This window comes from Sorex araneus, chromosome 1 (assembly GCF_027595985.1).
Source record: "Sorex araneus isolate mSorAra2 chromosome 1, mSorAra2.pri, whole genome shotgun sequence".
NCBI classification, from domain to species: domain Eukaryota; kingdom Metazoa; phylum Chordata; class Mammalia; order Eulipotyphla; family Soricidae; genus Sorex; species Sorex araneus.
The window spans coordinates 93,220,544-93,235,211 of NC_073302.1; the positions used below are offsets into that span (position 1 = coordinate 93,220,544).

At 40.7% G+C, this 14,668-nt stretch overlaps 1 protein-coding gene across 1 annotated transcript in view; it reads right to left on the bottom strand.

The window, feature by feature from the left end:
- Positions 1–8,938: 8,938 nt before the first annotated feature.
- The window catches only part of TMC1 (transmembrane channel like 1), a 163,112-nt gene continuing 157,382 nt past the window's right edge, over positions 8,939–14,668 (bottom strand). Inside the window, exons 18-20 of the mRNA XM_055122337.1 lie at positions 14,474–14,552; positions 14,305–14,356; positions 8,939–8,961 (exon numbers count right to left, since the gene is read on the bottom strand). Coding sequence (XP_054978312.1) covers positions 8,939–8,961; positions 14,305–14,356; positions 14,474–14,552 — 154 coding nt within the window. The remainder of the gene's footprint in view (positions 8,962–14,304; positions 14,357–14,473; positions 14,553–14,668) is intronic.

A 14,668-nucleotide genomic window follows, 5' to 3' on the forward strand; every position in this document is an offset into this window, starting at 1 on the left:
CTATCTGCTTTATCTTCCACTCTGAAAAATCTGAAACACAGTAAACTATTACCTGGGCCTCAGTAATACCGAGTCAGCCTGAGATCTCACTCCCTTATTTAGGCAAGCCCATGCCCTTTGCCAGCAGAAAACAGTTATTGAAGACAGACCTTCACCTCTACCCCTTACAAATTTAAGGAGTTTCAACTCTTTAGTTGAAACTCTTTAGGGGAGAAAGTTGAAAATATTTAGGGGAGAAACTTGCAGACAGATATGGGGAAACCTGGCAATGAGTTTTGGTGAAATAATAGCACTGTAGCACTGTCGTCCGGTTGTTCATCAATTTGCTCAAGCGGGCACCAGTAACGTCTCCATTGTGAAACTTGATGTTACTGTTTTTGGCATATTGAATATGCCATGAGTAGCTTGCCAGGCTCTGCCGTGTGGGCAAGATACTCTTAATAGCTTGCCAGGCTCTCTGAACCTGGGTCAGTTGTGGGCAAGGCAAATGCCCTACCCACTGTGCTATAGCTCCAGTCCAATTAAATCACTCCAATTAAAACAAAACAAAACGAAAAACAGGTCCTAGGTGATCAAGGACTGGAGATTGACGAAAGCTGACAGAAATGAAAGAGGAGAGTTGTTCAGGAGGGTACAGCTGGGCCTGGGAGACGATCCAAAGAGCTGAGCACGGATTCTTCCAGGCAGGAGCCCCGGGTTCGATCCCTGGCACTGCATGGTCCCCTGAGCACCACTGGGATCAAACCTGAGTATGGCACAAAGTGGGCAGTTTGGGTATGGCGAGAAAGAAAGGGAACAAAGGAGAACGAGAATCCCACCGACCCCTGTCAACTGCAGGAGAGAAATGAGCAGGATGGAAGATGGCACAACCGCTCGGCAGAGGCCACCATTCCCCATTGCACCAGCCAACAGAACACAGGCGACGGCAGACAGAAGACAGGAGCACTGGGAGACGGGCAACGGGGCATCAGAGACATCGGACGGCAAGGAGCTGATGGCCACCTTCTAGACACAGCCGAGTGGGAACGGATTTCAATCAGATGCGGTGTGGGGCATTGGGGGAAGACTGGCGTTGGACCACAGCGCAACTGCAGCGAGGCTCCCTGCAGACAAGCCGTGGTCCCCAGGAGTGGACATCTGCACGCCCGCCTTGGGAACGGCCCTAGACGCGCGAAGCTGCATCCTGGCAGCTGGGCTTTCTGGGAGGGCGCCACCCAACAGCACAGCATGGCTGCGCACCTCGTGTGGATATGTAGGAAGATCGTTTTGTAGTTGTTAGAGCCAGAGTCTTGACTAGAATTTAATATGAGGGAGAGTGTGGAGCCATCGATAATGAGTCCGTATTCCTGGTGTTCTGTCCACCTCTGTGAAAGGAAAGCCATGCTGCGTTAGAGTCTGTGACATCCAATACATAGATACTTTTTTTTCTGACAGAAACAAGAGGGGCCAAGACAAAAGCCATCATTACTCTGATTCCTATATCTGAAAATTCTATTTTCCTTTACTTTGGGTTTGTGGGCCAGACCTGGTGGTGCTCAGGGCTTCTAGTCCGGGCTATGCACTCAGGAACACTCTTGGTGGTTCCAGGGGGACCAAATGGGGTGCTGGGGATCAAACCCATGTCGGTCCGTGCAAGGCAAACTCCCTGCCGGCTGTGTTTTCTCTCCAGCCCCTAAGCTACAGATTCTAACAAAGCCACTTTCCTAAAAATGACCCACAAAGTCTCTGCACTATATCTCAGCTGCCCATATAGATGGCAAGAACCTCTAAAGGTTCTGTAGGGTTCTGTAGAACTTCTAAAGGTTCTAAAGGGTCTAAAGAGAATGGAATAACTAGAACGGACTACACTAGAATGGACTAGACTAGAATGACTAGAATAAAAGAATGGAATGATCTCTGGATAAAAAATTCAACAAGATGGGGCAGAGACGCATGTGGGCAATTTCCAGAAAAGTGCCCATGCCCAAGGGCTAGCCACACATAAATCAGCATAGTTGGGGCAGGTCTTGTTTGTACGTAGGTATGGTTTTGTTTTTTTCATTTTGGTTTGGGGCCACACCTATCTGTGCTCAGGCTTACTCCTGACTCTGGGCTTAAGGGTCCAACCTGGTTATGCTTGGGGGATATTTTTTGGTTTCTGGGGATAGAAACTGGGGGGTTAGTAGCGTGCCAGGCAAGTGCTTACTCACTGCACTCTCTCTGGCCTCTTAGGTAGATTATGTTATTCCAAACTCTGCAGCTGGTACTCACGCAGAGCCAGGACCACGAGTTAGTAATAGGTGCTGGAAAGACCAAAGTAACAGGTGTCAACTTATTTCAGAACCACATACAGGGAAACACTGATAAGTGAGAAAAACTTACTAATTGGCAGTGCATATTTTTTGGCAATTATTAGGGGGGGGCAGTGATTATTTAATTTTTTTCTCCAGGAATCTTGGGTACCATTTTTTGAACCACTGTAGTGGAAGCATTAAACCCAGCAGGTCCACATATTATAATTCATTTGTCATTTTCTGCTTCTCAAAGTTTCATATTTGAAAGAATCTTGTTGAGATTCCTGGGGATCTTGTTCAACCAGTATCTGAATAAGGAGGCTTGGGGTTGGCCGTGAGAGTCTGCATTTCTAATAAACTTCCTCAGAAAACGGAGCTGTTGTTCTCCAGGCCAAACTACCTGTTGCGAGCCCCCAGTTCCTCACGCCTGCTTATTCCCTTTTTTTTTTTTTTTGGTGAACATGGCTGACACTACAGTATCTTCAATTTACCCATGTTTTACTTCCTAAATTTTTTTCTGCTGAAAGAGGTTAACGGGGGTAGCACACCGGCAGTGTTCAGGGGCTATTCCTGGCTCTGTGTTCAAAACTAAGCCCGTAGGAGGTACCTGTCTGGGGTCAGCCGCCTGCAAGGCAAGCATGAACCCTGTGGTCCTGCTTCCTAATAGCTCAGGGTGCCTTACTGGCTAATTATGGACAGGGGCCTCCAAGACTCCCAAAGGTCTAGAGCACATGGCTTGCACGGGGTGGCCCTAGTTTGATCCCTAGCACTGCAGGTCAACCTGCGCTTAGCAACAGCTGAGTGTGGCCCTGGTGACCTTTCCGCCCCAGCACTGCTGGGCCTGAGCCGCTGCACGCTCAGTGGCAAGCACCACTGAAGAGACGGAGCCACACTGCTGGACCTTGCTCACTGAGTCCTGCAGTCCTGCTGTCTGCCTCGCAGCCCTGCTGGAAAATTCCCTGAAGAATCAGGCATCGACTGAACTGGCCTTTGCTCTCCTAGCCTCCCTGACCCATCACTGCCCACACACTTATCTCCCCCTTTCTGCTGTCCTTCAAGTTTATTGGCAGGATCACCTCACCAGGAAGCCACTGGCCTTGCCCTAGGTGTGCGTGTCGTCCAGTCATTGTTGCGTTCAATAGAATGTTTGTGTGTGTGTGTGTGTGTGTGTGTGTGTGAGCGCGTGCATGCGTCTCTATTGTCTCTGTCACCCTAACGAGGTTTTCTTTATTCTAAGATGATTCCCTCCATTCTTCTGTATGACCCGAGGCTTGTGTATTCACAGAGATTGCTGGTTATTTGTTTTTGCTTTTTTGGTGCCACACCTGGCAATGCTCAGGGCTTCCTCCTGGCTCTGCACTCGGGAGTTACTCCTGGCGGTACTTGGGGGACCATATGGGAGGCAAATGCCTTCCCCGCTGTACTATTCAGCCCTGAGATTGCTGGTTATTGGGCCGCTGTTCTGTGCAGCCAAGTCTGGGAATAAGGTGGCAAAGAGGGTGAAATAATAAGACCAATTAAAAAAAAATTGCTTAGCCCGGAAGTAGCCTAAAGGCCTGAGAAACACATTCCTTTGAGATTCAAATATCCCTGACACATGAACTGAGGTATCTCCCAGAGGAGAATAGACACATTAGAAAAGCAGAAGCATCATTTTGGGTCATAGTAAGAATATGAAAAGATCAAGAGTCCAGGGCTTTCTGTGAAACAGCACCCCAGTTAACTTTCATGTATATAGTGAAGTCCAGGCTAGGACAATTTGGAGAAATTGCATATAACCTTTCTTACTACTTTAAAAAAGATATCTCAGTTACCTTGATTTAAAATACTGCCAATGATAGGTATTATCCTTGCATTCTACTAAATATTTTCCAGCACCACACCTTCCTTCACAGTGACAACTTCCCTCCACCATTGTCTCAGGATCCCTTCTTTAAATCTGTCTCCACTCTGGCTCTGCCCCCACCATCTCCCTGCCATGGTAAATTCAGTTCTGTAGACCAGTTCTCAGTTCTGTTGCCCTTAGCCACTTGTTACTCCTTTACTCTACTTCTTTATATTGTGCATATGAGATCATTCTGCACCTGCCCCTCTCCTTGTGACAAATTTCACTCAGATCAGTTCACAGAGCAACAAATTACATGGTTTTGTTTTCTCTTATAGCTCAGTGGTATTCCATTGTGCATGTATAGCATCATTTCTTTTCCAAGTCATCTGCTTTTGGACATGGGTTGTTTCCAGATTAGGGCTTTTGCGAATAGTGCTCCAATAATTACTGGAGTGCAAAAGTCTTTACTAGATAGTTTTTGGGCTCTTAAGGTAGATGCTCAGAAGTGGAATTGTTAAGTCATGTGGAAGCTCAATTCTTAAGTTTGTTTGTTTTTTTAATCAAAGCAATTTTTCCCCCTTCTGATTGATTCACTGTGAGGTACAGTTACAAAGATTTCATGTTGGAGTTTCGATCATACATCATCAAACACCCATCCCTTCACCAGTGCACATTTTTCACCACCAAAATCCCCAGTATCTCCCCCCACAACCACCCATTCCACACCTTCTCCTGCCTGTATCCCTGCCCGTGTGGCAGACAATTTGCACAATACTCTCTTTCTCTCTACTTTGGTTACCTTCAATATTTCGAGATCAGTCCCACCACCACTCATACCTGCCGAAAAGGCAATGCTAGACAATGTGTTTTGTATTGCTTGTTATGGATAAAATATAATGTTGCACAACTGTGAGAGAGGCCATGTGCTCTAAGAATTCTAAAATTTTAATAATTAAGGTCTAGAGAGATTGCTGCAGCAAGTTGCTTGGGTCCGAGATCTGTGTGTGTTTCTCTGGATCATGGCCATGTGGACAGTGGCTTAAGTAGACAGTGGCTGTATGTGGGCATCATCTCAGAGTCCCATTGGGGTGGGGGGAAGAAGGGCCGACTCCTCCCTTGTATGTGAGGCCCTGTGTTTGCCACCACCCAGTACCTGAGTTCTAGAAGATGGCAGCCACTGGGATTCCTAGGGGCCAGGCAGATGGACGGCACCTGCCCCGTCTGGAGTGGTCTGGTGAAAGTGGCCTATTGCAAAGTCCAGAGCCATCTCTGCAGCAAGTTGCTCAGTCCAAGATTCATTTGTGTGTCCTCAATTCTTAGTTTTTTAAAAAATGTCTATGTTTTCAAATGGCTGAACATGCAGACATTCACAGTAGCAGTGGATAAGGGTCCCTCTTCCACCCATGTCTGCACTATTACTGTCTGTCTTGCTCTTTGTTCATCCTAATGTGCCAGAGTCACTGGTGTGAGGTGATATCTCATTGTTGTTTTGATTTGCATCTCCCTTATGATAAGTATTGCAGAGAATTCTTTTTTAAAGCATTCCTTGAGGAAGTTTCTGCTCATCTGTCCTCTCGTATTTTGACAGGGTTGTCTGAGCTTTATTTTCTCATTAACAAGTGTTTTAAATAGCTTGTATATTAACCTTTGTCAGATAAGTAGTGGGCAAATATTCTCTTCTAGTCTGAAGGGCTTTCTTTGATTCTGGTTATTATTTTATTACTTTGCAGAAGTTTCTTAATTTAAAAAAAATTATTAGTGAATCACCATGAGGTACAGTTACAAACTTATGAACTTTTGTGTTTGCATTTTGTTTACATCCCTCCACCAGTGCCATTCTCCTCCATCAATGTTCCCAGTATCCCTCCTACCACCCCCACCCCAACCCCCACCACCCTGCCTCTGCAGCAGGGCAATCCCTTTTGTTCTCTCTCCTATTGGATGTTGTAGTTTGCAATAGAGGTATTGAGTGGCCTTCATGTTTGGTCTATAGTCTACTTTCGGCATGCAGTTTTCAACCCAAGTGGGTCCTCCCAACATCCTCTACTAGGTGTTCCCTTCTCTATCTCAGCTGCCTTTTCCCCCAGCATGTGAGGCCAGTTTCCATGCTGTGGGGCAGATCTCCTGGTTCTTATCTCTACTACTCTTGGGTGTTAGTCTCCCATTTATGTTACCTTATATTCCACAGATGAGTGTGATCTTTCTATGTCTGCCTCTTTCTTTCTGACTCATTTCACTCAACATGATACCTTTCATGTTAATCCACTTATATGCAAAGGTCATGACTTCATCTTTTTAACAGCTGCATAGTATTCCATTGTGTAGATGTACCAAAGTTTCTTTAACCAGTCATCTGTTTTTGGGCACTCCAGTTTTTTCCAGATTTTGGCTATTGTAAACAGTGCTGCAATGAACATATCGGATGGGTATTGGGTGAATATGCTTTCCCATTCTGTAGACTGTCTTTGTACTTAGATCACTGTTGCTTTTGAGGTGCAGAAGAGAAGCTTCTTAATTGTATATAGCCCCATTTGTTCATCTTTGTCTTTAGTTTTCACATCTATTTGTTGAGCTTATTTTCTGTTCCTCTCAGAAACATAAAAAGTGCAGTCTGCTTTTTGTTTGTTTGACTTCTAAATTTTCCCTGTGGCTTTAGGATGAGTTATGGAGATAATGACACTAAAATAAACAGTGACAGTCAGTGCTGCTCTGCAAGGCTATTCCGTATAATTTTATATTCTCATATAAAATAGCTTTAAGAGTGGTGCACAACTGTTTTAGAAGCTTCTATACACTGGTAGAGAAATATTAGAAGTTTTATGGAGACTAAAAAAATAAAATATTCCTAATGTGCTTAGTTTAAATTGGGTGAAAATTTAAGTGTCCTAAGAACTTATTTTCTAATGTATAGAGTGATTGAAATGTAGCAAATCATGTTCAAATGCTTATACTATGTGCCTTTGATCAAAAAATCCTGCTGCCTGAAGACTGTGTCATCTCCCATCATTTTCTTTATGAAATAGCTCAAGAGCAAGGAAATATTTTCTATATTATAAACTTGGCAACATACAAATCTTATTACTATGTGGTGATAAAGTGAGTCAAGTATAAATAAGCACTAGATTTTTCTTATTCATCTGAATTATAATTTAATGAGATAATAAACTTGGCTTATCAACAGATAATTCAATTTCCTACATCATAGTAACATTTATTGTAGATAAGACATTTTGTTTCACAGTGCAACTGCTGTATGTTAAATTGATTCAATTTAATTAACAAGCATTTATTTAGTGCCTATCCGTGCACAGCACTATACTAGGCATACAAAAAAGTTAAGAGATATGATCCCTACTGATAAAGAGTTTATAATTTAAGTACAAAAGATGATACATGCATATGCAAAGTAGTACATAACCATTACAAGTCATAAAACAATCTATATAAATAAGAGGCTGAATTAAGACATGAAAGTCCAAGGAAACATATCAAGAGAATGCTGTGGTTTGGAGAAAGTAATCTGTCAAGCAGAGTATACAACATTTGAATCTGGATGGCGGATGTGATAAGTGCATGGGTTGTCATGTGAACAGGACAATCGTAAAGCCAGGAGATTAAAAAGAAAATAAGAGAGTCAGACAGTAACAAATTATCATAGCAAGTCTATAGGGAAAAGCAGTTAAATTGACTGAGATCTGGAAAAGGACATTGTGATTTAGGGGATACAACGAAAGTCACACAAGACAAGCTGGGGACATTGAGTACTGCTACTCTAAGTCAATTCAAACTTTAATTAAATGATAATGCTTAAACACATCTACCAACTAATATTTCCCATAGGGTCTTTCCTTACCTTGCCAAAGAAGACAAAGAAACATAGAATAAAATTAAATTGTGAAATACAATAATCTAAATTCAGAAAATATCTCTGGATACCAAATTTATCAGAGTGTGATCAAATAGCAATCTTTATCAGGGCCTTATTTTTCTTTGTAACATTATAACTCATAGAGAAAGTTTAATACCTATGGCCCAGATATCCTTTTCAATATAAGAGAACTTCAACTCAATGCTGATCAGACCCTTAATTCGCTTAGGAATTTCATTCTAAAAAATACATTCCTTTTGACATTGAAATCAGCATCCCCTGGCCCCACTATCCAAATAAAGGTCTTGGCTATATATCCATTGGTGTCTGGATGGGGAAACAAAAAGAAAACCATGATATTGGTTTTAAAAACTGATTTAATGAATGATTAGAATGAATATTTTATGAAGTTGTTTTTCAACTTTGAATAGAAAAGATGATAAAAAGTTTCTGTTTTCAGACTGAGAAAATGCATATGAAAGGTATAAAATGTGAGTTTATATAAAAAAACAATTATTTAGCTATCTTTTGAGTCAATGAGTAGCTTGTGCTATTGAGTCATTCATATACTATTTGTTTTCTTTAATTTGGGGGCCACATCTGGAGGTACTCAGAGGATCCTATAACTTGCAGGAATCAAACAAGGGGCTGCTGCATGCAAGGCCAGCACCTTAACCTCTGTACTTTGTCTCTGGCCCTTGGATCATATTAACTTTTAAACTTTTAAACTCAGATTTTGGAGGGACAATGGCAGAGAAATGGTTCAACAGAACACATATGCAAACTAAAGTGAAGATCCTTTTTTGAACCAGGAATAATGAGGCTTTAGATGACCAGCATTGATAATCCATCATTATTAGGTGAGGGAGGTGCAACTCCACAGTATCTGTCCTTTAAACCTTCACCAAGCCAGTACTTTTTAAAAAGTGAGATGAGATGTACTTCTGAGGCCCCATGGATCTATGAAAGTTACTGGCCACCAGCAGCTGCAGCTGTTAAAAGAGAGAAAGAGAAAGAGAAAGAGAAAAAGGAAAAAGTTAAAAAAGCAAACAAAAATTTAACTCCAAGTGTAAAAGAGCAATTAAAATTTTGTATTTTCAAAATGTGTTCTATACTGATATAACGTTAAATGGTTTTTATAATTTTTAAGTCTATATTTATTATTGAACAAAATCATCACAAATTCTGTAGAAGAGAAAATGAAATTTATAATTTTGGGGGGTAACACTTTGTTAATGCTTATTTAATTGGTATAGGAATTTATTCCTTTCAAATTTTTTTAATTAAAAGATTCTCCATGGTCAGTTGATCTTTAGTTCTGTATGGAACTTTGAAGGAATACTATGAACAAAAACAGTCTTTGTTTCCTAGAAGTTGTAATTATTTAGGATGGTTATATTTATTTTTAAGGGAAATTATGGGGGAACATCAGGCAATAGCATGTTATAGCCTTGTAATACCATTATATAGCAAAGAAAGAATAGGACGTAACTAGAATTTACGTCCTATTCTTTGCTAGAATTTAGCTCTTAGAAGTCAAAACTTATTCACTTACCAGGGCTGGCTGGGGGGATAGCCCCAGGGTTGGAGTACCTGCCTGGCAGGCCAGGGTCCTGGGTTGGATTTTGACATTTCATAAACGCCCTTTCACCACCATCCCCAACTCACCCCTAAACTTAAAATTGCCTCAAGTAGTCATGTGGGATCAGAGTTACAGCACGACATCAATGGGCCAGAGGGCAAGTATCATCAGGATGGACCCCTGGACACCCTAGCACCATTGGAATTTTCTCCCCCCAAATAAAAACAAAATAAAACAAAGTAAAAATTTTACCTACCATTCTAAAATCTAACTGGTTAATGTTAAATTCTATCTACAACAAAGAGCAGAGACAGATGCAACATCGGCATTGAGTCATACATGAGTCTATGCCCACATCTTCTGCAATATGGTATTATCAAAGTCTCAATAATTAATTTAGACTCAATCCTGGAATTCATATTAACAAAATATCACAGCTAGCAAATATAGAATGGACAGACTTAAAATGGAGATAAAACCACAACTCCTCTTAGTAGAAAAGATACGGTGCTTCACTTGGGCTGAGTAGGAAAAACATAGGATTGAAAGCTTCCTCATAAAATAAGACGTTTAAGGAATTTGGGTGAACATAAACCTACAAGGACAGATATAAGGGAAGCTGCAACAATGGTAAATAGAATGAATCAAGATTATGCTAAGTGACATCATTTGCAACAACCTAGAATTTAAGCCTCCAGAAGGCAAAACTAGGAGACAAAGATAGAAAGTGATATAATTTGCACACCAAAGTCTCAAAAAAACTCAGAAATTGGCTCAGTGGCTAGCACTGTGGAATCACTGTATATCACTGTATCACTGTCATCCTGTTGCTCATTGATTTGCTTGAGTGGGCACCAGTAACATCTCCATTGTGTGACTTGTGGAATAGAGGAACCAATTTACAGAGGTTGTATCAGTTTTAAGCCCCGTTCTATTTCATTTGGCAAACAGTGCTACCTCCTCTGTTTAGCTAAAGATTGGAACAAAATTTCTGAAAGCATGAAATAGAAGTTAGTAGACTATCAACTACAAGAAGTAACAGTGAAAACAGGAGTTTTGGCCAGCATTACTCAGTTGAAAATGGAAGCGTTGCTCTCTTTCTCACTCAGGCTACAGACTGGTGGCAAGTCTTTACACTCTAGATAGAAACTTTTTTAAAAAAATTATTTATTTATGTATTTATTTATTTATTTTTAATATATATTTTTTTATTAAATCACCATGTGGAAAGTTACACTTTCCAGGCTTATCTCAGTTATACACTGCTCAAACACCCGTCCTTTCACCAGTGCCCATATCAAAAACCCCAGTATACCTCCCACCCCCCATCCCCGCTTGTGTAGCTGATAAATTTCACTTCATTTTCTCTTTACCTTGATTACATTCCGTATTTCAACACAATATTCACTATTGTTGTTGGAGTTTCCCCTCAAAAAAAAAAATAAACAAACAGCCCTGCTGACAGAGAAGCATTTGATAGTTTTCCATTGCTGAGAATGAAGAGATATGAAGTTGTGCGGCTGCAATAGAGGCCGCGCCGTTTAGGATTTCTGCATTTTAGTACTTTAGTAGTTAAGTCCAGTGAGATTTAGGTTAGAAATTGCATCATTTCCCTTCCTGAGGGAGCATGGGGCTCGGGCTTAGTTCACAGTCTAGAGACATTGGTGGAAGCAGTTGCTGGTACCAAAAGTAGTCTAGCTGTCCTCTGGATCATGGTCATCAGCAGCAGAGCAGCCGCACAAATAAACATGTGGCCACTCGAGAGTGGCATCTCAGCAGAGCGCGCACTGCTATCGCCCCAGCCTGAGACTGCCCACACACGCCCCGCTGTTTTAAATTCCAACCTCTCTCTCTCCCTTTTCTTTTTCTTTCCCGAGCCACCAAGTTCATACCTGTTTAAAAGTCCTCATAATATGGCAGACACCACACCGCTTTCCCCCGGCAGGGGAAAGCAAACCGAGAAAGATCTTTCTCCTCCTCGGCTGGCATGGGGCTCTGGCTTAGTTCACTGTTTAGAGACATTGGTGGATCCAGATATAAACTTGCATATAAGTTTTCTGCACACTCTGATAAGCCCAGTGGAAATAAACAAACTAAAATGCTGACAAGGACTCCTTGTAAGAACAGGCAGAGTCTTGATATGTGTCTACAGGTCTCCCACACATGCTTGGCCTTACGAGCACCCCTGCCTGTCTCGCCTTCTAGTGGAAGTGAGTGCCAAGCACTGCAATGCAACTGAGAAGAGGCTACAGCAGAGATCAAAGCCAAAAAGAAAGGGCAAAGTGACTTTTTGAAAAGAAAAGATTTTGAAGTCAAAGAAACTTTGAAAGGAGCTAGTGATACTCTCTTAAAGAGGAAACAAGCCCTGTGGAGCCGTTAGAGAAGACCAAGTGGCTACTTAAACAGTAAGTAATGAAGCAACTGTGGAAATGGAAATTATTATAGCAAAAGTGTGAAATCAAGGAAAGGCCAGCGAGATAGCTCAGCAAGTAGGGGGCTTGCCCTGTACTTGGCCAACCTGGGTTCAGTCCCAGCACCCTGACTTTCACCAGGAGTGATACCTGAGCACAAAGCCAAGAGTAAGATTTGAGCACCACCAGCTATGTCTAAAAACAAAACAGAAGACAAGAAGAGAAAGAAAAGAGAATATAAGAGGAAAAGGAAAGAAAAAGTCAAGAGAAATACAGAAAATTTAACAAAATGTTCATCAAAGAGAAGTTATAATTAAGAAAAGTGGGACTGGGGTGATAGTACAGAGGGTAGAGTGTATGTGACATATCTGGGTTCTGTTCCTCGTATCCCATGTGGTCCCCTGAGCACCAGTGGGAGTAATTACTAGTGCAGAGCCAGGAGTAACCCCTGAGCATAGCTGAGTGTGGTACAAAACCCAAAGATGAGAGAGAGAGCACAAGTGAGCAAGCGAGTGAGAGAGCAAGTGAGTGGGAGAGAATGAGGGAAAGAGTGAGAGTAAGAGAGCAAGAAAGGAGGGAGAGAATAAATCAAGGAAATCAATATCCAAATAAGAAGGTTCCATTTCATGGGGGGTGGGGAATAGATGGAAAGAGGTAATTTAGAAACTTTACAAAATTTCCTTCAAATAAAGCACATATGTTTTTTCAAGAAAGGGTGCATTTATGAGCAAACAAATAAGAATAGGTTCACTCTAAGGCATTATCATAAAATCTAATAAAATAAATGGTATACTCTGCAACTTTCCAGAGAGGTAAAACAGGGAATGGAAAATAGAAGTAACTTTAGTAAGAGAATGTAAACAGTAAAAGCAAACAAATAAAAACAAGAGATTTTTCTGGAACTGGTAGGAGGGAAAAAAGAAATAAGGAGAAGCTGGTCAAAGGGCATAAGTGTTTGATCATAATATGAATACTGTTTGTGTAGTTAATGTATAACATGGTGGCTATAATCAAAAAGTTTAATAACATTGTATTTATATAATGAAAAGTTCTAGAATAGTAGTTTCATAGTCTCACCAAAAATCAATCAATAAAATGTGAAGTGATGGAAGTGTTATTTAGCTCTATGGATTCATTTATAAATTATACATATATAAATCCATCATGTTATTATACACTATGAGGGTATTATAAGTTTTCCACTTATACCTTAATAAAGTTGAACAGGGATACGGATACAAAGAAGTAAGTAGCTTAATTGCCAAGAAAAGCACACTTATCTTTTCCTTTTTTAAAAAAAAAGTCGTATTCTACTTTCCTGTGTGTTGAGATCTGAGAATATGGCCTTGGAAGTAGCTACATCCATTTCTGCTGTCACAAAGGTCACCCAATACCCAAGGAGGGTGGACAGAAGTACAGAAACATTGGCTAAGCCTGAGTTCAAAGTAAACTTAGTGCAATATTTGGACCAAAACCACATAGACTGCTCTCCTGCTCATTTGTCAAATGCAGTAACTTTTCCTTTCTACACAAAAGCATTTGTTTACATTGAGTTTGTTATTACTTACAAGTATGAATGAGCCCTTTAATGTAAAGATTTTTTATAGGTATGGATGAAAAAAGTGCTGGAAAAGATTTTCACTGCACTCCTTAATTAGCACTTATCCATGTGGGACACAACTCAGCAGTTTTGGTAAGTAGGGTGTGCTGTAGTTTCATGTTTTCCAAATTAAGGAGGGGAAACAAAAAGAGATGAATGTAGTATAAGTCTGGCAATTAATGGCAATGATATCAAAGGATACCCTTCCAGTGTATTCTATGTAAAAAAATTCAAAATATACAAGGTAAATTATGCATCTATATCTGTTTTCTCTATTATTATATGGATATGTTTTTCATCTTTTATTAGTTTGCAAACTCATCTTTCTGCCCCTACTACTAAGAGTATATTCTTTGTTGTTTGTTTTTGCATCACACCTTGGGATACTCAGGGATTACTCCTGACTCTGCAATCAGGAATTATTCCCCGTGCTCCTCAGGAAACCATATGGGATGCCAGGGATTGAATTTGGGTCAGTTGCATGCAAGGCAAATGCTGTACTCACTGTACCATCATTCCACCCCCTACTAAACTTATATTTTTGATTTCTCTCTTTTTTTCTCTCCATTGGAAAACAACAACCTCCTTCTGGATAAGGTGCAGACAAGATCTCAAAATTTGAACAGTAGGACTTGCTTGCAGAAGTCATGCCAATCAGCATCAAATGTTCCATTTGGAGAAAAAATATATAAAGAATGTACAGTTTGTGGGAGGGATAAGCAAGCACAAAGTAATCTCCAACCTGCTCTTGCAGCTGCCATTTTCTTGTTCCGCATTTTGTTCTCCAAAGCTTGCTGTACAATAACCACAAAAAAAGAGAAGGGGGGAAGGGAGAAAATGAGATTGATTGGCACTTTCTACCACCTAAAATTTATTTAAAAACCATTTCTATGAAATACACTGTTGTCTACCTGCTTCATCTTCTTTTTCAGATCCAAATTTGCTGCCTTTTGCCCTTTTGCAGTAGCATTGAGATAATAGATGGTCAAGCTAAAAAATAATAATAATAATAATAACAACATATGGTGTTTACCTGTTCCTCAATATGTTTTCAAAATATACATTAAACTGTAGATTACTGTCAGTGCAGTACATTCTAATGTATT